General features: G+C 41.3%; 1 protein-coding gene across 1 annotated transcript in view; it reads right to left on the bottom strand.

Annotated features, from left to right (window-relative positions):
• Window positions 1-23,764, bottom strand: part of CTTNBP2 (cortactin binding protein 2) — a 150,091-nt gene that overhangs the window by 35,562 nt on the left and 90,765 nt on the right. The window contains exons 8-12 of the mRNA XM_028105001.1: window positions 22,721-22,978; window positions 12,349-12,466; window positions 9,071-9,346; window positions 6,370-6,465; window positions 4,613-4,692 (exon numbers count right to left, since the gene is read on the bottom strand). Of these exons, the coding sequence (XP_027960802.1) occupies window positions 4,613-4,692; window positions 6,370-6,465; window positions 9,071-9,346; window positions 12,349-12,466; window positions 22,721-22,978 (828 nt within the window). The remainder of the gene's footprint in view (window positions 1-4,612; window positions 4,693-6,369; window positions 6,466-9,070; window positions 9,347-12,348; window positions 12,467-22,720; window positions 22,979-23,764) is intronic.

A 23,764-nucleotide genomic window follows, 5' to 3' on the forward strand; every position in this document is an offset into this window, starting at 1 on the left:
AACTTCTGTTCCGAGTGTCACTTGTCAGAGCCTGAGGGAAAGCTTCTACTGCGGAGAGACGGTTTTAGGCCTGGTCCTGCTAAGATGCTAAACTGAAAAAAGAATAAAAAATAAAAGGCTTTTACTGAGCCAATAAAGCTGAGATGGCTGTAAAGTATCATGGCTTTATAGCTAGGACTTTCATTCTGACCTCTTCTGACACTGATTTTAAAGAATTTATGTAGGTCTTTAGAGCCACAAACAACACAGTTACTGTCAGTTGATTCATGTAAAATCCCCCTCAGACAATACTGGCACCATCCAGCATCGGGGCTCCAAAAATCTAGAGTCCTTCATGGTAGAGAGAGAGGGTTTTAGCCATAGGCTGAGGTCCCTCTTTATAGAATAAGCATAAAAGAATAATGGGAATTTAAGAGAAATTACAGTTCGTAGAGAGAGACACACCATAGGTTTTTAAGAATTAGCTTCCTGAACCTTTAAAAGCCAAGATTGGTCTTGGTTACTTAGGCCCTCTTTTAGCAGCACAGACATAAGAATTTGGTATTGTAGTTATTCCAAAAAAAAAAAAAAAAAACAACCCCAAAACCCCAAAAAACAAAAAATGAAACAACCATAAGATATAACTTTGGATCTAACCATTCCCTTGTCACCCAACCTCTAACACTCAACAACTCTTCCTGCTCCAGACCTCCTCTGGGCTGACACTTGCCCTGCTGCCCAGAATCTTCTTCCGTAATTGCCACGGAAGCCAAAAGATTCACTGGTGTTGGAGCCACGCTTCATCACACCAGGGAACTGGCTTCCTCCTTCTGCTAGGACCTCACCCACGTTTACTCCTCCATGCACAAAAGAGGTCAGGCTAGAACTGGCTAGCCCCCTGCTAACGGAGTTGATTGAGATTTGTGGCCTTAGATTCATAACCATCATCATTTACAACATTATTTTTATGGGAACATGGCAAATTTATTCTAGGACTCTATGAAGAGCAGGTGGAGAGCAGGTGGAATTTCCTAGTTGTGATTCTTGATGGTTAGTGTGCCACATATTGTGGTAGATGGCTACCAGCCACTGGAATCTCAAGAATCATGTCCGAGGGGATTCAGAGTCCTACCTTTTAAAGTAGTGCTCAGATGAGGATGATCTATTCAAGTATTTTTCTAATATAATAATTACTCATAGTCACTGAAGTATTAAAAAAGAAGGTTGCAAATAAGCTCATAAAAACTGCAACTGGCTGGAAAAAGTCTGAATTACACACAAAGTTCAGCTATTATAATAAGTTATTAGCGATTCAAAACTCAATCAAGTTAAATGTTTCCTTATTAGCTGTCGGAATGGATATTTAGGATTTGTATTATTTTAATTATACAGTGAAAGTACTGAAAAATAACACCATTAAAAAAAAAGAAACAAATCTGATTTAAAGTCTTCAATCCATGTGGCTTTCTGCATAAAGGCTTTAATATATGCATTTTATGTAATACATTTACACACACAGTTAAAACTGGTTACTGCGATTCCTTCTTAACCAATATTATTACATGGCATAAAGGAAGACAGACTTGATGCCACTCCTTAGGTTCTACCACTTGCTTGCTGAGAACCTTGGAAAAATTCCTTTGAATCTTGGTTTATTCACCTGTAAAATGGGGGTACTGATATAAATACCTACCCTCATGGAGTGATTAAATCAAACAATCTATATATTTTACAACAGAGCTTGGCATATAATAAATACTCAATAAAGTCAGGTATTACTAGGTTTGCATGTTGTATAGATTTTCAACAATTCAAAGACCTAACAATGTGCCTATAGTTACTGTGGCACTGGGTGGATGTGTCACTCTCCAGCTCAAACCCTATCAGTGGCTTTCTATCACACCTGGAGTAAAATTCAAAGTCCTTGCCATGATCCCAAATGATCTAGCTTCTGGCCATCTCTCAGACCTCACTGCCAGCATAGACATTTTTGTACCTGCTGTTCCATCTGCTGCAAACACCCTTCACAAGGCTACCATCTTCCCCTCATCTAGTTTTCTGTCTATACGTCACTACAGAAAGGTCTTGGCTAACAACTCCAACCAAAAGTTTTTCTGCCATCCCTCCCACTAGCTCTTTATCTCCTTATCTGCTTTATTTTCCTTCATACTTGCATATTTTCCTATATATTTGCATACTTGACTGGCCATGTCATCACAGATGTATTTATTCATTTGTTTCCTATTTGCCTTCCCCACTAGAATGTAAGCTCCACGAGGTCAGGGAATGCATCTTACACATAGGTATATCTTAAGTTTCTAAAACACTTTCTGCATTTAGAAGGCTCTAAATAAATAGTTGTCAAACAACTGAATTAAATAACTAAACAGGATACAAAAATGTGTTAACACATTATCTGTCTCACTAGGGGGGTTATAATCTCTTAAGGAAGATGAAACATTCACAACCACGGTATTATATTATTGCCTGAGTCACTTTAAATTTTGAAGTGGTTGCTAAAATGCATGATAAATATTTACTATCTTCATCCAGAGGTTAATTGTTGAATTTTAAAAAGCCCTTTGTGTACACTCATTAAACTGAGAATAGAACTAACAACTAGTTACTCTCTGGTTTGTTGGTCATGGGTAGTTACCATGTCTTATGCATTAGGAGGCACACATATAAATGTTACTTGGAATATTGTGGTTATAATGTACTAATAGATCTGCTCAGTCAAGCCTAATGTGCAGCTGTAATCTGTTTCATCACCTTTCTGTTTATTTTATCATCTGAGTGAATGAAAAGCCCTGAGCCAGAACCTTGCCTGGTACAGAGAAGCTGAGAAGGGAGAAGGGAGAGAAGAAAGTGGTTCTACAAGCTCATTCTACTGGGAGCCTAGGCTCACATTCCTGAAAACCAACTGGTAACACAACTTCAACTTTCACTAAAGCACAGGGAGGAGAGAGCCCTCCCTCCCACCTATATGTAACCCTCAGGCTTACTTTGAAGCTGTAGGGAGAGAGGAACACATGATAATGAAAACAAGTGAAAGTCTTCAGATTTACAAGACACCATCTCTTCTAAATTATAAAGCCTCTGAATGTTTCTATGCAACTGTGGCTTCTTTTAAAAAGGTCAGTCCCAACTCTGAGTTTAGCTAGAACATCAACAGAATGGTTTTGAATACTTCTTTTCATGGGGAACAGAGGTATCAACTGATACTTAACAGAAACAATTTCTGTAAAGGACCATAGAAAAACCCATTCATTTGTTTGAAAAAGCTTTCCAAATTAAGGCAGCAAGCAAAACCAATGTTTGCTTCAAGTTTTATACCTTCAGTATTAGTTTTAGATAGATCTCACAAGGAAACCGCTGCGGGTCTCAGGGACTGCACAGTCCTAGCTGAATCACTCACTAGCCTCGTGGCCTTGAGCACATTATGTGACCTCTGTTTCAATTTCCTCATCCATAAAATGGATGATGCTATCTACCTCATAGGGATGTTCTGAAGAATAAATAACACACCTATGAGCATTTGGCATACTGTCTGACATGTAGTAAGTAATGGACAAATGCAAAACATTGTAGTTATTCACTGTCTAGAATTTGCTACTTTCTCTTGATAATCAAACAGAAGTAGTTTTAGCTGGGTGCGTGGTTGCCCAGCAAAAGACCACATATCCCAGCTAGGTGTGAACTTGTGTCTCAATTCTGGTCTATGGGTTGTGGATATAAATGATGTGTGCAACTCCCCAGAAAGGAAGGGGCTTGCCCTCCAGGCTCTCCTCCCTCAGGCTAGAACCTGGTGACTCTCTTTGACCAAACCCACATAAGCAATACCCCAGGTCAGAGTGGCCCGGTGAGAGAGAAGGTGTTGACACCCTGCTAGGATCACCCTGCCCTACATCCCCTGGCTGGCTCTCTCACCTGTTGGGATTTCTCTGTTTGAAAAAAATAAACTTCTATACTGTTTAAGCTATAACTGTTTAGTTTCTGTTGAAGTGGCCAAATCAATACTTTAACTAATGCTAGCATATTTAACTTGGTTTTATTTTTTTTTTATTTTTTATTTTTTTAAAGATTTTTATTTATTTATTTGAGAGAGAGAGAAAATGAGAGACAGAGAGCACGAGAAGGAAGAGGGTCAGAGGGAGAAGCAGACTCCCTGCTGAGCAGGGAGCCCGATGCGGGACTCGATCCCGGGACTCCAGGATCATGACCTGAGCCGAAGGCAGTCGCTCAACCAACTGAGCCACCCAGGCGCCCTTTAACTTGGTTTTAAATTACAAAAGTTTACAGCAAAGCATCTTGATATTTATAGCCATTGTCTTTCATATTGATGATCAGTTTCTTGATGTCAAGCCCATGCTGGGGAAAGACAATCTCCTCCTGCTCCAATTATAACACTTCACAGGTCACAGGTAGTCCCTGGGTCCAGGTGGTGAACACATGAATGACTGTGGCAGAAATCCAGAACTAAGTGACCAGCAGCCTTCTAGGGAAAGGGCTGCTGGGGAAGGTCACAGGGTTAGTGGGGGCTCACACTCTTTCAAACATGAAAATGGGCCAACCAATATATTCTAGGGTCAGAGATGGGAGTTTAAGACTCCACTTGGCAGCATCCACCTACCAGCCTGAGGTAATTCTGTAGCATCTGAAGAGGGATCATTGACGCATAAGTCACACTACTGAGGCAGCCTTCTTGAGGACCTATTTAAGAAAGCAATACACAGAAGGAAAATTGGTTTTTTTTTTTTTTTTTGGAGAAGTAGAGAGAGAGAGAGAGAGAAAGGAGGGGCAGAGGTAGAGAGAGAGAATCTCAAGCAGCCTCCCCTTGAGTTCGGAGCCCAACGCAGGGCTTGATCCCACAACCCTGAGATCATGACCAGAGCCAAAATCAAGAGCCAGAGGCTCAACCAACTGAGCCACCCAGGCACCCTGGTTCTTCCTTGTTAAATATAAATGATCAAAATACAACAAAACCTCTCATAAAAGATACAATAATGTTTGTTGACTTATGTAGGCAGAGCTGACATCTGGCCAAGAGGTACCTTTGTGTCTTTATCACTGTGAAAATACTGTAACATTTTGAACTGGCTGGTAAATGGCCACTATTCCTGGTCTCCCCAGAGCTCCCCAGCTGCCCTTCCTTCCCCTGGGAAGCCCACCTGTCAGTCACAGCCAGGGCCTGAGGTCCTAGCTCAAATACTATAGCTAGTATCTGCTCCGATCACCGGATTCAGTATTTTACTGTTTATGAGCAAGTGTTATCAGAGGCAATCCCAACCCTCTGCAAGTTCTAGCCTGGGACAGCATTAACGCAGTTCTAGGGGTTATCCTTTACGTTCTTTCCCAGACTATCTCCCTCACTTCCCTCCCAAATTCTGCTACTCTCTCAATACAGTGCTTGAAAGTCTAAAGGAATTTTCTGGGATAGTCTTACTTTTTTTTTTTTTTTTTGTAACTTCAGTAAGTAGTTCAAACAATAGAATACAACTTTATTAGTTGAAACTTTACTAGCTGAACTTTTAAAGACTCCATTCCCAACTATGAGAAATATATGATGAAATCCCTTTTAGAATTAAGGGCTGAGAAATTGAGGATTCTTGTAACACTTACTAGCTATATAACTTCAGATAAGAAAATTAACCTTTCTGAGCCTTAATTTCTTTGTACATAAAATGAGGGTAAACAGAAATACGTATCTCCTTGGGTTGTTACAAGGATGAAATGAATTTATACTTGTAATGTGCTGTAAATGACAGGGCCTAGCACATAATAGGTGCTCATTAAACATTACCTTGTACTATTATAATAATTATATTAATCATACACTGGACTTGACAGTAACAGAAGGCATTTCTTTTTAACATCGTGTCTTGCCACTCTCTCAGAACCTCAGGTTTAACTTCTGGTTTGTTCTTAATGAGAGAGGCGGTCAGAATCTCAGTGGGGTGCCTGGGCGGTTCAGTGGGTTAAGCATCCAATTCTTGATTTCAGCTGAGGTCATGATCTCAAGGTCAGGGCTGTGAAATCCAGCCCCATGGCAGATTCCCCTGCTCAGTGAGGAGTATGCTTGTCCCCTCTCTCCCTCTGCTCCTCTGGCCCCCTCTCCCCCTACTCTCGCTCTCAAATAAATAAATAAAATTAACAAAAAAATTGCAGCAATCAATGATCAGGATGGATATCACCACAAGTGTCAGAAACCTGGCTTTTTTTCTTCTTAATCAAATGTTTCAAAAAACATCTAATTACTTAGTAGAGGGAGTCATACATGCATTGCTAGAGAATGCAGGACAGAAACGTGCAGATTTAAGAATCAGCACCGCGAGACACTCACAAAGCCAAACACTGTGTCAACATTCACTCAATTTGGACTATCCTTACCTGATAAAAGCACGGTGACTTGCTCTGCTTTATTTTTCTTCATAAAGTCCCACGGGGACTGGGAGAAGCTCTGACCTGCTGACCATGGCACATTTCCTAGTTCAAAAAAAAAAATGAAAGAAAATGTCAAAGAAGCTTAAAGTAATTTTTCTTATAAGGGGCAATGTGCAATCTCCTACGTGAGAACCCTAAGGAATCCAGAGCTTAAACTGTCAAAGCCATGCACAGAATAGGTCAAGGGTCACAGGGGTGAACTCCCAAACACAATGTCTATTGAAGGTCAAAAGGAAGGCCTTCCAACAACAGGCTTCTCCAGAGCTGTTTTCCGGAGTAAGAGAGAAATCTGGGGAGTAAAAGTACTACTAATTATTTCTAGGGTTAAGTTTTCAGGAACAAAGCTGATGATAACTTTTTTTTTTAATTTTTTAAAACTTTTTTAAGATTTTATTTATTTGAGAGAGAGAGAATGAGAGACAGAGAGCATGAGAGGGAGGAGGATCAGAGGGAGAAGCAGACCCCCCCGCTGAGCAGGGAGCCCGATGTGGGCCTCGATCCCGGGACTCCAGGATCATGACCTGAGCCGAAGGCAGTCGCCCAACCAACTGAGCCACACAGGTGCCCCGGATGATAAATTTTCATGGCTCTCGCAGTGCCTGCTTCACAAAGTCCGAGCACTTTGCATGAGGTAACAGGTCCTTTATGATCTGCTCCCTTTTCAACAAATTTTTAGATTCCAGATAAAAACAGTAACTTCAGGAGCTCAGAATAAAGCAAGCCTACTATCTGGGCCCTCTGCTCACTCTTGCTCAGAAAGGGTCCCACGTCACAGGTGTCTACTCTAGGGAGCGATGCGTAGTACGTACTTATTCCTTCCACAGATCTTAAACTCTTCAATATTCCTACCACATATGCATGGCCTCCCTGTAACTCACTGGTTATCTGGTGGCTTGAGTCCCTTTCATCTACTTAGGTTATCGCTATAGTAAAGTCACTTATATACATACATTATTAACTCTTGTCATAGTTGCTAATTTTTAAGCAGCTACAGCCAGAGACTACACTAAGCCCTTCACCCACAGAACTCAATCATCTTTAGATCTGAAACGACCAGGGTGCCCCACACATCAGTGACAGGCATGAACACTGGAACCAACAAGCTTTATCACCCACTGCTCACAGAGGTAAATCTCTCTGATGGTGGTAAATATCCATTTGCTTACGCTTGTTTCCAGATTAGCTGGATGAGGGCTGATGATGAAAGGCCATTTTCTTCAAAACAAGTCTGTGCTGACTTCATTTATTAGACCTCTGGGCACAACCACACCTTGAATAACAGTTCATTGTGTGGGCAAATGTGTTACTGAGAATCATTTATGATATATTGTCTTAATGCAATTACTTAACTATGTAATAATTCTTCCATAATTATTTTAATGATCTTGCCAAAGATTCATAAAATTAAGTTGTCATGAATAATCTGCCTTAAAAGCTAGTAAAATACATATATTTTTAGAGTGACTTAGCATATATAAGTTAACAGAATAAAATACTTTCCGATCTAATAAGCTGATATATTAAAAGCCTGGTGAAACTCACCCTTTTCCTTAACCTTGACTATTCTTTTGCCACATACTGCTGCTGAAAACATGCAGGTTTCCTACGACAGACTGGGATTTGAATCCCGCCTGTTTTACTTCTTTGCTCTGTGATCTCAGGCAGGTCATCTTGTAACTAGTTATTTGTAAAATGAGCCTGTTTTCAGGACTCGTTGAGGTGCTGTATATAAAGCTCCCAAAATAGTTCTGAAATAATAGCAGGTTCCCCAAAGATGCTACTTCTGCTGGCTCAAGAGGAAACAAACTAACCAAGGACATTTATAGAGCACTTACTATGCTCACCAGAAGGCAAATCTTATCTTTAAAAAAAAAAAGATTTTATTTATTTATACTAGAGAGAGAGAGAGAGAGAGAGAGATGTGCAAGGGAGCAGGGGGAGGAGTACAGGGGGAGGCAGAGGGAGGGGAAAGAACCCCAAGCAGACTCCATGTTGAGCGCAGAGCCCAATGTGGGGCTTGATCTCACAACCCCTGAGATCATGACCTGAGCTGAAACCAAGAGTCGGTCACTGAACAGACTGAGCCACCCAGGTGCCCCAATGAATCTTATCTTAATAAGTTCTTTGGAGTCTGCTTCATAGTGCCTATCAAACAGAAATAACCACTTATCACCCTGAATCATCCCATGTGGGAGCTTTGATTATAACTTCAATGGAGAGTGCTTCTTCCAACTCAAGACTTCATTAGCGTTCCTGTGCTGGAGGTAAGGTGTTAACATACAAGCATCCCTGGCATAGTTCAAGTACAAATCTGGAGCTGTGTTCAGAACTTGTGCATCAGTAAGCAGATGCAATGTAGTTAGTTTTTAGCATTTATCAGAATAGCAAGTGCAATCACAAAGCCTCATCAAGGGCTTTCTTGTTTTTTACTCTCTAAGTATTATCTGAGGCATCAAAGCATTTTTTATACTGACGGGCAACATTATGTAATGGCTGCATTGTGAATACTCAAGTTTTCAGCACCAGCACCTGTCACAAGTGAGCTTTGAATGTATTTAATCAACGAACTAAGTATCAGGTTATGGAGCCCATAAACATGAATAAACCGAGAAATTTAGCTTTCTCTTCATCACAGGATTGCTGATACCTAGCATGACGGATCGCACACTGCTTGTACTGAGACCAATGCTGGAGTCAGTGGTGTTATTAAATGTCACATCTTCCAGACTCCGCCATCCATCAGAGGAGATTGCTTGGAAATGATTTGTCAGAGCTTGACTCACTGCTTTTGAAAAATCATCCCATGATGTCTGTTTGCGGATATTTAAAGTGCATATTGTGTTTTCGCATTCAAAGTCATCTGAACAATAGTTGCCTGGTGGAATCTCACCCACTGAAATCCTTAAAGGTATTTTAAGAGCGTCTGTCGGAAGAATAAAAGAATTAGGAAAAAAAAAAACCTGGATAGGAAAAACCAGCAAAACTCTTATATAAAATAGGCAGATACAAACATTTTAAACACAAAGCAAAGGTTAGCTATCATATTTCTTTAGACACTGTTAACTGAATGTTCTACTGCAGTAAACTTTGGTCTCCCAAACTCTTCACAGTTTTTTTGGAACCACGTTGCTTTTCCTTGTCTCTTTGGCCTTTTGTAGTTCATTGGCTCTTTCCTTCAGCAAGACTCTCAAGTTCTTTAAAAAAAAAAAAAAATCTGGGAAAACGAGAGTGCTCTCTTGACCCTGAATTCTCTATATTGCCTTTTCTCCTTACCTTCATTGATAACATCGTGAATAAGGCAGGTTACAGTTGTAGAGGTCAGTGATAATGGCTTCAGACTCCTATAGACCTTGGTCTGAGACTCAGGACCAGCCTCTTACTAGCCACGTGTACTTGGTGAATTGCCTTGATCTCTCTATACCCCAATTCCTTCTACAAAATGTTAGGAATGTGCTATTAAATTGTTATAAAGACTAAAGGAACTCATGTTTGAAATGAATTTAACACACCGTCAGTGACATGGTAAATACTAGTGAGTATCTAATAATCTAATAAACAGTAAACAGTGCAGTCAAAGCTTTTTAAATGATCTTTCCAATCTCTCTGTGACACCAACTGACTGAGGCCCCACTGAGGTGGGCAGTGCCTGATGCCTTCCATTCTCATGAACTGAATTATGTGCTCACCAAGAGTCACTTGTGTTTATTCTCTGATCTTTTATGTCTACTGAACTCATTACTATAATTGGTAAATTAAATATTCCATAAACTGATGAAACGACTTACTATAACAATGAAGTTGTACACTTTAGAGACACTGAACAGAGGAAGTAGTTTAAAAAAAGTCATCTAATGAGGTATAGATGAGACAACTACATAAAATTTAAAAAAAAATTATCTTTAGACAGATACTGCCTTTAGTTTGCTTTTAAATATGTTTAAGTCCTCAAACACTAGAGATCATAGATGAAGCATGAGAGGTGTGGTTTTCAAATAAGAATATGTGGGACTTCAGTCAGCAAAACCATACTAAAGTAAAGACCTTCACCTGAAAGTTGATGAAAGAAATATTTGTATGATTAAAATGAAAATAAAATGTTAAAAGTCTATTTTTATGATTCCCTTCTTAAACTGGCTTTTTCTCTTTTTCTCTTAACCAACTACCAGATTATCTTTCCAATTATCACTAATTCTCAGTTCTCACCTTGTTAATAGCTGCTGACACAAGTTCTCTCTCTCTCTCTTCTGTGATCCACTCCCACAGGATTCTCTCATGCCTCACTGGTCACTCTGTACTGATTCTCTGCTGGTCCCTCCACATTTTCCAGATTTCTTAACCATGGAGTGTTGCAAGGCCCCTTTCTCTTACTTTTTCTGTCTGTGTTCACTTCCTTAGTGATCTCATCCAGTCCCATGACTTTAAATATCATCTATAAACTGCTGACTCTCAGATTTATGTATCCAGCTCATACTCCTCTCCGGAATTCCTGCTGACTTGGCATCTCCACATAGATACCCTAACAGACATCTCAAATTCATACTTCTAAAACGGAACTCCTGATCTTCAATAGCAAAATCTGCCTCACCCACAGCCTTCCCCTTGACAGGTGATGGCCACTCCATCCTGCCAGTCGTTGAGGCTGAATCCCTGGGAGCGATACACGAATCCACCCCCCTCTCATACTTGAGATTTAGTCCATCAGGAAGTTCTGCTGGCTCTACCTTCAGCTATATCCAGAACGCAACCACTTCTCACCACCTCATCTGTGACAATCCTAGATTGCGCTGTCACTATTGTCTCTCACTGGAAGACATCGAGGGCCTAACAAGTCTCCCTGACTTCTCCTGGGACTTCCTACAATTATTCTCAGCAAAGCAGCAACAGAAACTATGAAAATGTACAGCGGATCCTGTCACTCTGAAGCTCAAACATTGAAAGGGCTATCTTACAACAGCCTATAAATTCCAACCAGATCAGGCGGCCACCTGATCCCATCTTTTAACTTCTCTCCCCTCGCTCATTCCAACCCAGCGCTCTGCCCCCTTTACAGCTCCTCAGACACAACAAGTATGCTCCTACTCAAGGGCCTCTGTCCACCTGATGATGTTCTGCCTGGAAAGCTCTTACCTGAGCTGCCCTGCTCACCTCCTTCAAGTGGTTGCTTCAACGTCTCACTAGTGAGGCTCCCTTGACCATCACTTTAAAAACTGAAAAACACCCTCACACTCCCAATCCTCCTGAGTCTTTTCCATGCACAAATTACTGTCTCACATACCATGTAATAAATTATTTCTTATGTTTATTGTTCATTTTCTGTCTCAATGTTAGAATATATGTTAAAGCTGAAATACTGATACAGCTGGCTGACTGGATGGACCGAGTGATAATCTTGATATGAGAAGTTGTAATATTTTGTATGATCTGAAACTCCATATTCTATAAACCCACAAGTGAACCTTTTAGAACACGTGCTGAGAAGCATATATGCTTAGAGTTGGAAGAGACCCAAAAGATCTTCAATTATCTTCACAGGCAGGTCAGCAACCAGGCACTGAGAGATAACTTTCCTACATTTATATGATCAGCTAATGGCAAAGTACCCAGCCATGATTCTTCATACCCTATTCATCTCATGTCTTAGAGAGACAATCTAAGTCCAGAAAAAAAGAGCAATAATTAAATACTGTCCGAGGTCATTAAAATACAAAGAAGATCTAGCACTATTTGAATAGCAACTAATTCTCTAAAAAGCCATTCTGCAGGGAAAAAAATAATCACCTTTATAATCAATGTTTTTGTAGTTGCTAGGGTTCAAAAAAGGCGAAGAATCGAATGAGCAAACTGTAGCTGCATGAGTATCTTCCCAATGTGCCCGAGGCCCCAGCAGTGTGAGGAAATATGAACAAAGCTGTGAACGGCACTCACTCAGATTCTCCAGCAGATGCTTGCAGTCATCAGTGGCGACATCGTGCGCAGTCCGATTGCACTTATCTCTCCTTTCTGGCTCAAGCCCTCCGTGCTTACACAAGATTTCCAGGCAGTTCTGTAAAGGTAAAGGCTCTATTACCTCACGTCCAAATGAGCAAAGTCAAATGAAAAATTCAAGGGAAAAGTCATTCGCCTGTAACAAGCAAATCAGAAATTCTCAGCTAGAAATCATATTTCAATTCCAGCAACCCAAATACACACATTAATCTAAACACAGGCTCAAAATGGAAAGCGAAGAGTGCTTCATTCAAATGTGAATCACAGGACCACAACATCACTCCACAGAACAGCCTCCTAGGTTTCAAGACGAAAAAAGCTTACTAATCACTCATATTGCAGAGTGAAATTAAGAAAGAAGTTGACTTTGGCAGACAGTATCCTTTTATGGTAATTTGGCAATACAAAGCAAAAAGACTTTTGCTACAACTGGTGCTCCATGCTGTCTCGTAGATGATGAACTGTTTTCCCGGTCATGTAAGTGCAGGGCTCCAATTTTAACAATTCTGTCTCAGAGTCCCTGCAAGCACATTTATATTCGTGATCTTACACTGCCCTATTTTTATTTGAAAAATACGAACAACATGTTCATTGAGTTTTTAGAAAAATTTTCCGAACAGATACTGAAGATATGCATCCTTTCTTTTGCAGCTCTTTCTTCTTCTTTGTTGCTTCGGGAAATCCCCACCAAAAAAAAGTATCAGTAACCTATGAACTGGAAACTCTTAGTTCTCCAAAATTTTTCATAACAAAGTAGAAGTAAGACAATATATGTGCAAACATTTTCAAGTAAGTAATTGCGTGGCGGGATAGAACATCAGGATATTGGCCAAGGACCTCTGCCAAATCAACTTTTACTACTTCATGATTTGTTTACTGATTTCCCACCAGAATAAGCATAAAACTGAATAGACCAGAGACCATAAAAAGGAACTAACAACCAAACAAGAAACATCCTTTCCATCTCTCCCTTACACACACACACACACACACACACACACACACACACACACAGGCTTTGGGCGGATTTCATTTTTTCACTTCTAACAATAGTAAACCAGACAGTCTGAAAATACTGCTGTAAAACATCTTTTTCTATTTTGTAAAACAGAAACATACCGTTTTTCCTCTTCTTATGTAAATATTTTTATTGACATATACTATCCTCATAGAAAAGTACACAAATAAGCTTGAAGAAGTATCACAAAGTGAACATAACTGTGTAAGGCACACTCTGGAAGCCTTCTGTATGTTCCATCTCAATTGCTAGCCCCTCCCCTTTCCCCCACAGATAACTACTATGATGATTTCTAATACCAGAGATTGGTTTAACCTGTTTATCAACTTAAGTGGAATCATATTGCAATTTCACTTTAATATTTGGCTTCTTTTCATTCAACATTATAAAATTCTATAAAATTCATCCATATGTTGGGACTATACATAGTTTACCCTTTTTAAAAAAGAAAGTACTGTGTGGAGGCACCTAGGTGGCTCAGTCAGTTAAGCATCTGCCTTCAGCTCAGGTCATGATCCTGGGGTCCTGGGATCGAGTCCTGCATCGGGCTCCCTGCAGAGCTTCTCCCTCTGCCTCTGCCTCTGCCTCTGTCTCTCATGAATAAATAAAATCTTAAAAAAAAAAAGTACTGTGTGGTATTCCATGTGTGGTATATATGAATACATCATAATTTACTTATCTATTCTCTTGGTAACCCGATGGACATCGGGTTCCACTATGGACATTCCAGTACATGTCCTTCGATGGACACATGTACACATTTCTGTTGGGTGTTACGTTCGGAGATGGCCTGCTGGGTCACAGGCTATGCATATGTTGTTCTAGGTCAGTATATACTGCAAAGAGCTTTCAGAAGTGGCTATACCAATTTCCACTCCCACCAGGAGTATATGAGAGTTCCAGTTGCTTCACATTGTCCCCAAAACAGACTTTATACGTCAGTTCATAAGGAAGTACAGGAAATCCCTAAGGGTCAAAAAGAAAGAAAGTAAGCTAAAACCACCAATTAAGTGAAATCTGAACAGGAAGCCAGTGCTGGTGTGAAGGACAAGCGGATGTAGGGAATCTTTTCAAATGCTGGGGGGATGGGAGACGAGGTCTCTGCAGCCCCAAAATGGAGGTGCTGAACCAGGTTTGCCTGCAAAGGGAACTGACTAGAACATTGGTTTCTCACTGTGCCTGCTCAGGCTGGAGGGATCTCCTCTAACAACTGTAATCAAAGTCCGTTTTTTTGTAGATAGGTCTGGGGTTCAAATTCAAAAACTCCCTAAGCCAAGAAATGAACTGAAAACAAAGTCAAATATATAAATAACAGTTCTTATCAAACTGTTATGACTAATTTGTATAATACCAGTAAATGCATTAGATAGTAAATGAGAAATTCAGAAATGCTGATTTAGAAATGAACTTTAATGGGAAATTAACTAGAATGCAATTGGAGCACTAAACTTTGTGAATTCCCAGAGAAGAGAATAAAATAGTACCTTTATTATGCAAGTTAATACTTGCAGCAAAAGCAGATAAGAGCCAAAATAGACCTGGATCCTAATTCTGCCAATGTAAACGATTTTATCTATGATTTTCGGTAAATAACATTTAACATTTCTGTTTCAGTTTCCTTATCCTTGTTTAAATACCTGTATTTGCAGGGCTGTTATGTGACTTAAATGAAAAGATACATAAAAAGTTCACATTCTCAGCATGTACTAAGCTCTCAATATTTTTTTATTAGTTGTTATTATTATAATCCACATAATCACCAATTAGAAAATAGCCCAAATATTCAATTAAGTGGTGAGGGATTATAGCACACCAATAAAGGTCACTGATCTCAGTATAATTCTAGGTGCTGTTACTTTAAATTACAAACAGACATGATAAAAGATACAACCAAAATCTGCAAGACTCTTTTACCTTTGACCTTCGAAGTGGGTCGTATATAATTTTTATTATACTCAGGTAGGTCAGTCAGCAATAATATAAGCAATGACTTTCTCTATAAGGAAGCAAGCAATGTTGGTCCCCAGGAGGACAGCGGGGTGATGCATATCCAAACCCACTGCTGGGCTCCATGCGGAACAGAAAGGAGTTGAACCTCCACCCAACTGACACTTACCAAGCACAGCTGCAGCTCTTTGAGTGCATACTAGGTGCCGGGCACGGCTCTAACACTTTGCAGTATTTAGTGCTCATTAATCCCCACAACTTCCAGAAAGAGGTGCTAAGCACTCTTCCAGGTCGTCTGTTAGACCTGAGGGTTGTGACGATGAGTAAGGTAATAGTTCTGCTTCTCAGGGAGGAATCCAAAGTGTAGTAGAGGCATGGGCAAAATGGCACTGAAGTGATGGCCAGAGTTGTACTAGGTGGAAGAGGACGGACAGGCGGAGCAAGGAATCTAAGCTCTCTCCTTGATGGGTGGGGTTTGTGAAGAGGGTAAATCCTGTGATGCCAGTCAATGCTTCCGGAAATGGATTCCCAGGGGGCCTAAACCAGGCAGGGTGTCCTACCCAAGTGACGTAGAACAAGAGATCTGGACAAAAGGGTTTAAACCAAAGTCCTATTCATTATGATAGAGATACATCTGCTACAAGAGACGCTTAAAAAGCAGAGGTTTAAGTTTAAGCTTTCACTTCCACTCACATCCCACTCACTAGAACTTAGGTAGGTGACCTTATTACCTGCAAAGGAGTCTGGAGAATGTGGTCTTTAGTTTGGGTGGTCATGAGCCCAGAACTCTGCAGAATCCACTATTACAGAGGAAGGGGGAAAGAGATGTGGAAGGTTAGTGACCGACCTCTGCCATGGTCCTTTAAGGAGAGCTGAGAAGCAAGGTAGAAGTGCCAGGGAGACTGAGTAGAAACCCCAAGTCCAAAGAGCTAGATATAAGATCAAAGTCAGGTCAGGGACCTGAGAGTCTGACACTGGGCAGAGGGAGGGAGGGTGAAAGCAGTCTGCAAATGCACAGAGTGGACACCCTGGGGGTATGGGTGTGCCCAATGTCTTGCACGGCAGGAAGATGGAGGCTGTTAGAATGAGAAATAATGGCATAAGCAACAAGGTTGATTTAGGGGTGAATGGCCAAAGACAAACACAGCAGGAGTTCGCTGTGAAGGGCTGAGTTCTAAGGTCGGCATGAAGACAGGTTTTCTGTAGGCATGAGGATATATTCAGGTAGCAAAGTGCCATGATAAGCATGATTCTGAAAACCAACTGGTACGTTTGGAAGGTTTACGGGAAAGGAGGGTGAAAGGAAGGAGCTCAGTAAGAAAGAACTGCAGTTAACAGTCCATTCACTCATCAATTCAGCAAACGGTACTCGCAGGCCAGAGACTCTGCTGGACACAGTACACACAAAAATGGAAAAGTGATATTTTTTATTTTTTGGAGGAGACGGAAAGAGGCATGCAAACAATTAAAGTAGAAGCGCTCTAAGTGAAGTGTGGAGAGGAGCCCTGGGAGCACCTCGCTTCTGGAAGCCAAGACTTGAGCGGAGCTGTTTTCCAGGCAGGGACGGGTCAGCACAGGAGAAGAGGCCATCTGAGGTAATGGGAAGCGGAGACAGGAAGACAGGGAGAGGAGAGAGCACAGGGTGTCTGCAGAGTAGCCAGCGGTGCCTGCCGAGAGCGCACAGCGCGTTAGAGAAGGAGACAGGAAGTGTGCCTTTGGAGGTAAACTGAGTCCAGATGAAGAAGGGACTTGTCTGTCGCCATATAGGTCTGGCACTTATTCTGGAAGTGACAGACCCTTGGAGAGACGTTAAGCAGGGAAATTACATGACCAAGTTCCCCTGTCTGAAAGGCCCTCTCATGGTGAGCTAAGGGGGCGGAGAGACCGCAGATGAAGAGCCTGGCAGAACCTGCATGAATCCAGACAACAGACGAGGAGGGCTCCCCAGGGGCAGTGCCCACGAGATATGGAGGAGGCAACACAGTCAAAATTCATATGCGAAGGAATTAAAATCTAGAGTTGTACCGATCATTTGAATTCGTTAAGTCAGGAAGATGGAGCAAGTAAACACAAATGCCAGGTGATGGTACTGGATTCAGAAGGAACAAGAGATGCAGCAGACGGGCTAAGGAGCACAAACACGGGAGCCCAAGGATGCAGCCAGGTGGAGTGTTCTGATGGAAGCAAAAGTGAATATGATCATCAATGGGGTTACCATATAATTCCCCAAATGGTACACTTTTAAGAGTAAAAAGGGGGGTACTGTTAATAATTACACTGGGATGACAGGCATAAAGAATGACTGTACTGGGCAAACTGTGGCCCTCCTGAATAGGACCTTCTTGGGTAGATTCAGGAAATGCTTAGGTAAGGCTAGAGACAACACTTTGGAATTTCTAGGTTATAAACTGGGGATCAGTAAAATCATGCAAGGGAAAAAGTACACAGCACAAGGAGAAAAAGGGTCAAAAAACCCAGATCCATGAAAGGTGTTCGTGGAAAACAAGGAGAGTCCCTGTCTTGGGGGAGGAGTGGAACAGGGCTTTGGTTGGCTAAGTTTAGATTAGAATCCATTAGGATCCTGTCGGTTCATCTCTGCTGCTCAAATTAAGCAAGGATGCAATACTCTGCACTGAATATTCTGGAATAGGTGTTAAAAAAAATAGCCTTCCCTTTGTTTACTAACAGCTGAGTCAGACTGGCCTTTTCAAAAATAATTTTATAGGGCGCCTGGGTGGCTCAGATGGTTAAATGTCTGCCTTCGGCTCAGGTCATGATCCAGGGTCCTGGGATTGAGTCCCGCATCCGGCTCCCTGCTCAGCGGGGAGCCTGCTTCTCCCTCTGCCTCTCTCTCTCTCTGTGTCTCTTATGAATAAATAAAATCTTTAAAAAAATAAAAATAAATAATAATTTTATGAAAATTAAGGGGAAAAAAAGGAAATAATCGTGGAGAATCTAAAGCACAAAAACAGATTCCCAAGAACAGATTTCTACTTATCATGATCAACATCTAGTTCCAAAGAGTTGGTCCAACTTCATAGATATCTTATCTTTCTCCTCTCCCAGCCAGTTACCCAATTCTGCATGACAAGAAAGAAACTCAGTGACTCCCATAATCTTATTCTCTGCAGCCATGACCCAGGGAGAGGAAATCTAAATCTTGGGGCCCCCTGTAGGACTCTATACTTGAGACACACAGCCTCATCCAGACCACCCACTCAGGGTGGATGCTACTGCATCAGAGGAAGTGCCTGACGCTCCCTGGCTAGAAGAAAATAATGTGTCAGGCAGACCACAATCCTAACACAATGCAAAAATGACCTAATGATGGTAACAAGAGGGCCACTGCCTGATCAGAGGGCAGGAGGCCTGCCCAGAGATGACTGCCAGGGTGCCGGAAATAAATGTCTGGAAGACAGGTAAAAAGCCAGGTGTAGAGAGCTGGTTTTGGGATGCGTTACTGCAGAAGCCACAGTTAAAGCTGAAAGACTGGATAAACTCTTAAAAAACAGGACCAGCCAATTACAAATGGAGTATGGGAGTTGCTTACAGTTAAACAAAAGAGAAAAACCAGAAAAACAGAGAAAGCCTGGTCCTTGAAATAGGAGGGGAAGTGAGGATGGGGCAGGGTCGAAAGTGGAGGAAGGAGTCTGCATGAAATAGTCAACACATTAACTCAGAGAGACTGAGTAAGAGCCTGAGTGACAGGAAGCCACCAGCTTTGGTCATATCTATAAACTAGAATTATAATCTAGTCCTGCAGCCAAAAACACACACAGTCCTCAGAAATAAACTCTTTGTACGAGAGCTTCAACAACAGAGATATCAAATTCAGAACATCTCCCTAATGTTTCTGCTGCACAAACCTGACATGTCAAAAGTCACATGACACAACCGAGTTTCACTAAGAAACTCTTCTTTCTATTCACACTGTGATGAAAACAAACGTTTATGCTCAATGATTAGTCACAGGCCCTTTAGAGAGAGGCATTCCTATTACCAAACACTCAAGGGCAACTAGCATAAATTGCTTAGCCACTGGGAGAAAGACAAAGGACTAAAGTGGGAAAAGAACTGATTTGGGAATCTGATCTTCCATGAACTGACCTTGGGGAATGCATTACACTATTTTCTGAGACTTGATTTTTTCATCTACAAAATGAGGAGGTTGGGCTCAATGAGCTATATCCCTTCAAGCTCTGAAATTCCACAATTCTTTATTGAACAACACGTGGAAACAAGTAATGATGTACTGCTACGTTATATAGGTCGGACACATATATGCTGCTGGACGGAGAAGAACCATTCATTTTTTAAGCTCTGCTTGTGGTCAGGGTAGAATTTTTCACCTGCACAATGATTAATTCAGAACTGTAATTTTTTTTTTTTCCAGAAAATTAGTCTTAGGAAATTAGTTGTAAATGGATTACCTCTCTGGAGAACAATCTCAGCCAGGATATGAACTCTGTATTAGGCAAATGATGCAGAAGGACTTTCCAATACCTTCGACTTGGAAGGAAGGCAGCATGGTACAGTGTGAAGATAATGAAATCAGGCAATCTGGGCTTCATTCCCAACTTCTCTCTAGTACTCCCTCCAGGGTTTAAATGTCCTAATCATAAAATGAAGAGGCTAGACTAGAAGATGAAGTATCCATTCTGGGGCTAAAAAAAAAAATCTATTACTTTAATCTATGATTTTACTCAGCAGTGTGCCAAAGTTGTCAGTCATGATCACTTTTATTTTTTTTATTTTTATTTATTTTAAAGATTTTATTTATTTGCTAGACAGAGAGAGAGAGTGAGAGTACAAGCAGGGGGAGTGGCAGGCAGAGGGAGAAGCAGGCTCCCCGCAGAGCAAGGAGCCCGATGTGGAACTCGATCCCAGGACCCTGGGATCATGACCTGAGCTGAAGGCAGACGCTTAACCAACTGAGCCACCCAGGCATCCCAGTCATGATCACTTTTAAAAATCTCTCTTTTCTCGTTCAAAATTTATCTTCCGCCTCTTAAAGAAAATACAGGGAGAGTCGTATTCTATGAGAGAAAGTGGTCATATTTCCCTTTACTCAACAATGACAGAGCATCTACGTGTACCAGGGCCTGAGGATCCATGAAGATACCATCCCTGATTACAAAAAGCACGAGGACTAAGGAGTTCATAATTAAGGAGCTGAGCAGCAACACAAGAGCCCTACACTGCAGGGTAACTCACCCTGGGAGCGCTTTCTCTCTCTGCTTAGCATGAGAGGTTCAGCAGCTGAACATTCTAGATCAGTGATGCTCAGAGTTTCTTTTTTTTTTTTTTTTTTTTTTTTTGCCTCCAGGTTGAGCGTGTATACAACCCACTCCAATCAGTAACATCTTCAGACATTTTCTTGAGGGGGTGGAGTAGGTTGAAAACAACTCCTTCAATGTACCCTTCTACCACCAAATGAGATTCATGGTCTAAGATGAACCATGCATTTTCAAATGTAAACTTTTCACAGTTCTCATCTTTGTCTCCTAAAAACTTCTATGTCATGCATATTGCATCCCATTCAAATCAAGACATGAGTATCAAGTTCACAAAATTTTTGTACTTTTTTGTTAAAGGGTAAAATGGGAGCAAACTACTAACAAGCAATACCTCCACATTTAACTAAATCATGCTTTTCTCATTTTTTAAAAAAAAAAGTCCAAAATGAACAGCTTCTGTTCTAGGTCATAATAACAGGAAGTTACCCAAATGCATTTTCTAGCTATTCCCGGACATCTCCATCTGGATGAACCTCTCAGCACTTAAATCCAGCATGTCTAAACCCACGTTCTATCTTCTTGATCACAATGATGCCTCTCCTTTTCTCTTCCTGGGAGCGTCACTGCTCCCCTTCTCGAGTCAGCTCCCTTTTTTCCTGCATCTAATCTGTCTGCAACCCGAAGACACTTCTGGTCTGTAATGTGTCTCATTCTATCTGCCACTCTCTTCCATCTTTCACCTAGTCTCTCTTCCTGCCACCAATTTTTTCATAACCCTCAATCTTCTCTATGTTATTGCTAAGTTAATCATTCAAACTAGAGAGCTGATTATTTTGCTCCTTTGTACAAAACATTTCAGTGGCTTTACTCTGACCAGTAAAAAAGGCCCCAACACCTTAAAATGTCACTGAAGCCCATGTCGGACTATGAAACCCTCAGTCCCATCTCATTTCTCACTGTCCCTCATCAGCTTGGCCAGTGCTGTTGCTCACGTCCCTCCTTCCAGTCTCTACTCCTGCTGCTGCCCAGTCTGACCTACTCTCCAATCCCAGTGATGAGTGGCCAATTTAACCCACCCCGCAAGGCCAAAATCACTTCTAGTGCCTCCTGAAAGAGCCATTTCTGAGCCTAAGATCCCTGTGACTCTGCTCTCTGATGTAGGTGCATTCTCTTTTTTCAAAAAATAAAATTTGCATTTTTATACTGTTCCAACCTCATGTCCAATACCCTTATTTTAATTTGTTGTTCTCTTATCTACACTTGCCTTGTATCCTGTTCTTTTGCCACTGAACTAGGGAGTTAGCTGATGGTATAAGTGATCCCTGCAGATGTCAGCTGACACAGTGCCTTACACTCAGGAGCTTCCTAATAGCTTTTTATTGCTAAAGTACATTATTGCTAAACTGATCAAAACAGAAAAAAGCATGAGTGAATGGCCTATTATTTCCTTAATAATCAGAATTATTTTCTACTCTAACTGATGAGTGAAATCTTGAGCCCCCTTGTACCTACCAGTAAAACAGCACAGGAAGAGTATAGGGGAGGCAGTTCAGAGTCGAGAGCATGCATTTGAATCCTGGCCCTCCCTCTAACCAGCAGCATAGCCTTGGTCCTTGAATCAAACAATCCCGTAGGCTAAATCAACACCAAACTTTCTCCTAATTTTACATGAGATTTTAAAAAAATGTCTGAAATCACTCCCACATTTGTTAACAAACTCCAGGTATGATTTTTATAGAAGTCTCGGGGAGCCTGGGTGGCTCAGTCAGTTAAGCATCTGACTTCAGCTGGGGTCATAATCTCGGGGGCCTGGGATTGAGCCCCACCTGACAGGCAAGGGATTCTGCTTCTCCCTCTCCGTCTGCCCCTCCCCCTGCTTATGCATGTTCTCTTTTTCTCTCAAATAAATAAATAAAATCTTATTAAAAAAAGTCTCATATATGGTTGACTGTAAATACTATGGGACAGAAAAGAAAGGCAGTTCATATTGGTAGTTGATTGTCTCCTGCAATATCACTCAGTCTCCAATCATTCTGTTGAAATACTCTCAGTCAATAGCAGACAACTGTGTCACGCATCAAATTACAACGCCAGCTTCTACCAGACACACCTTAAAACCTTTTGAGGCAGCAATATGGGCAGCGGTCCAGCCTTCTCCGTCAGCATGGTTAATGAGGTCTGCAGGAACAACAACAGGCCTGGATGTGCCTTCAGGACTCTCTTCTCCTTGATCCGAGTCAAAGACACCTGACTCGGGTTCCTCCTCATGCGAAGAGTTTCCGCGAGCTGGTGCTCTATGGTACATAAGAAGCTTGAGGCTGTCCACGTTACCAGTGTCCACAGCTGCGTGAACTGGTGTCCAGCCATCCTGAAGATAAAATGACCAGGAGGAAAGGGTTGATTACAACATGGATGTTGAGAACAGTATTATTTAAAGTTCACCTCTAAACGTTCTTGGGCATGAACCAGTGAGCCGGGAAAAGCAGGCATTCCAATCCTGAATGTCACTGATGAGCTGAGTTAAGTTCTCTGATCTCTGTCAATTACCGTATTTCCCACTGCTAGGACTCATGTTTGCTGTTTTGTAACAATTTCCACTTAACAGCCATTTGGAGTTTAAGAATACAAAAAAAATGAACTTTAGCATAAAGATTTTTCAAAATTTATATCCAAGGACAGTATTATTAGTAATGTACTAACTGAATGCTGCTATAAGCCAATTTTACTTGTAGGGCAGAGTTCTAACCAGTGATCTTAAAATTTTAGGCCAACAATTCTTGAAGGAAAAAAATGTAGGTAAGAGGGAAAAGCTGGACATACAGGAAAAGCAAGGCCAAATAACTTCATGAAATGGGTATGGGCCGTTATTGAGAGTTCTGTGATTGCAGTTGGAAACTGATAAATGCAAGCTTAGAAAATGTTCCAACTAAAATTATGGGGCCCACTCTCTAGAATATATTACTGTGAAGCCTTCATTATCCACTTGGCTGGTCGCTAGAGTACATTCACTTAGAACTCTTTTCTAGGGCAGTGTTTCTCAAGTGTGGTCACCAGACCAGCAGCAGCAGCATCACCTCGGAACTTGTTAAAAAGGAGAGTTGTTGAGTCTTCACCCAGACCGACTGAATGAGAAGGCAATCTGTGCCTTCACCAG

This window comes from Eumetopias jubatus, unplaced genomic scaffold (genome assembly GCF_037043125.1).
Source record: "Eumetopias jubatus isolate StellerSeaLion01/CBP00866 unplaced genomic scaffold, mEumJub1_p1.0 scaffold_14, whole genome shotgun sequence".
NCBI lineage: Eukaryota > Metazoa > Chordata > Mammalia > Carnivora > Otariidae > Eumetopias > Eumetopias jubatus.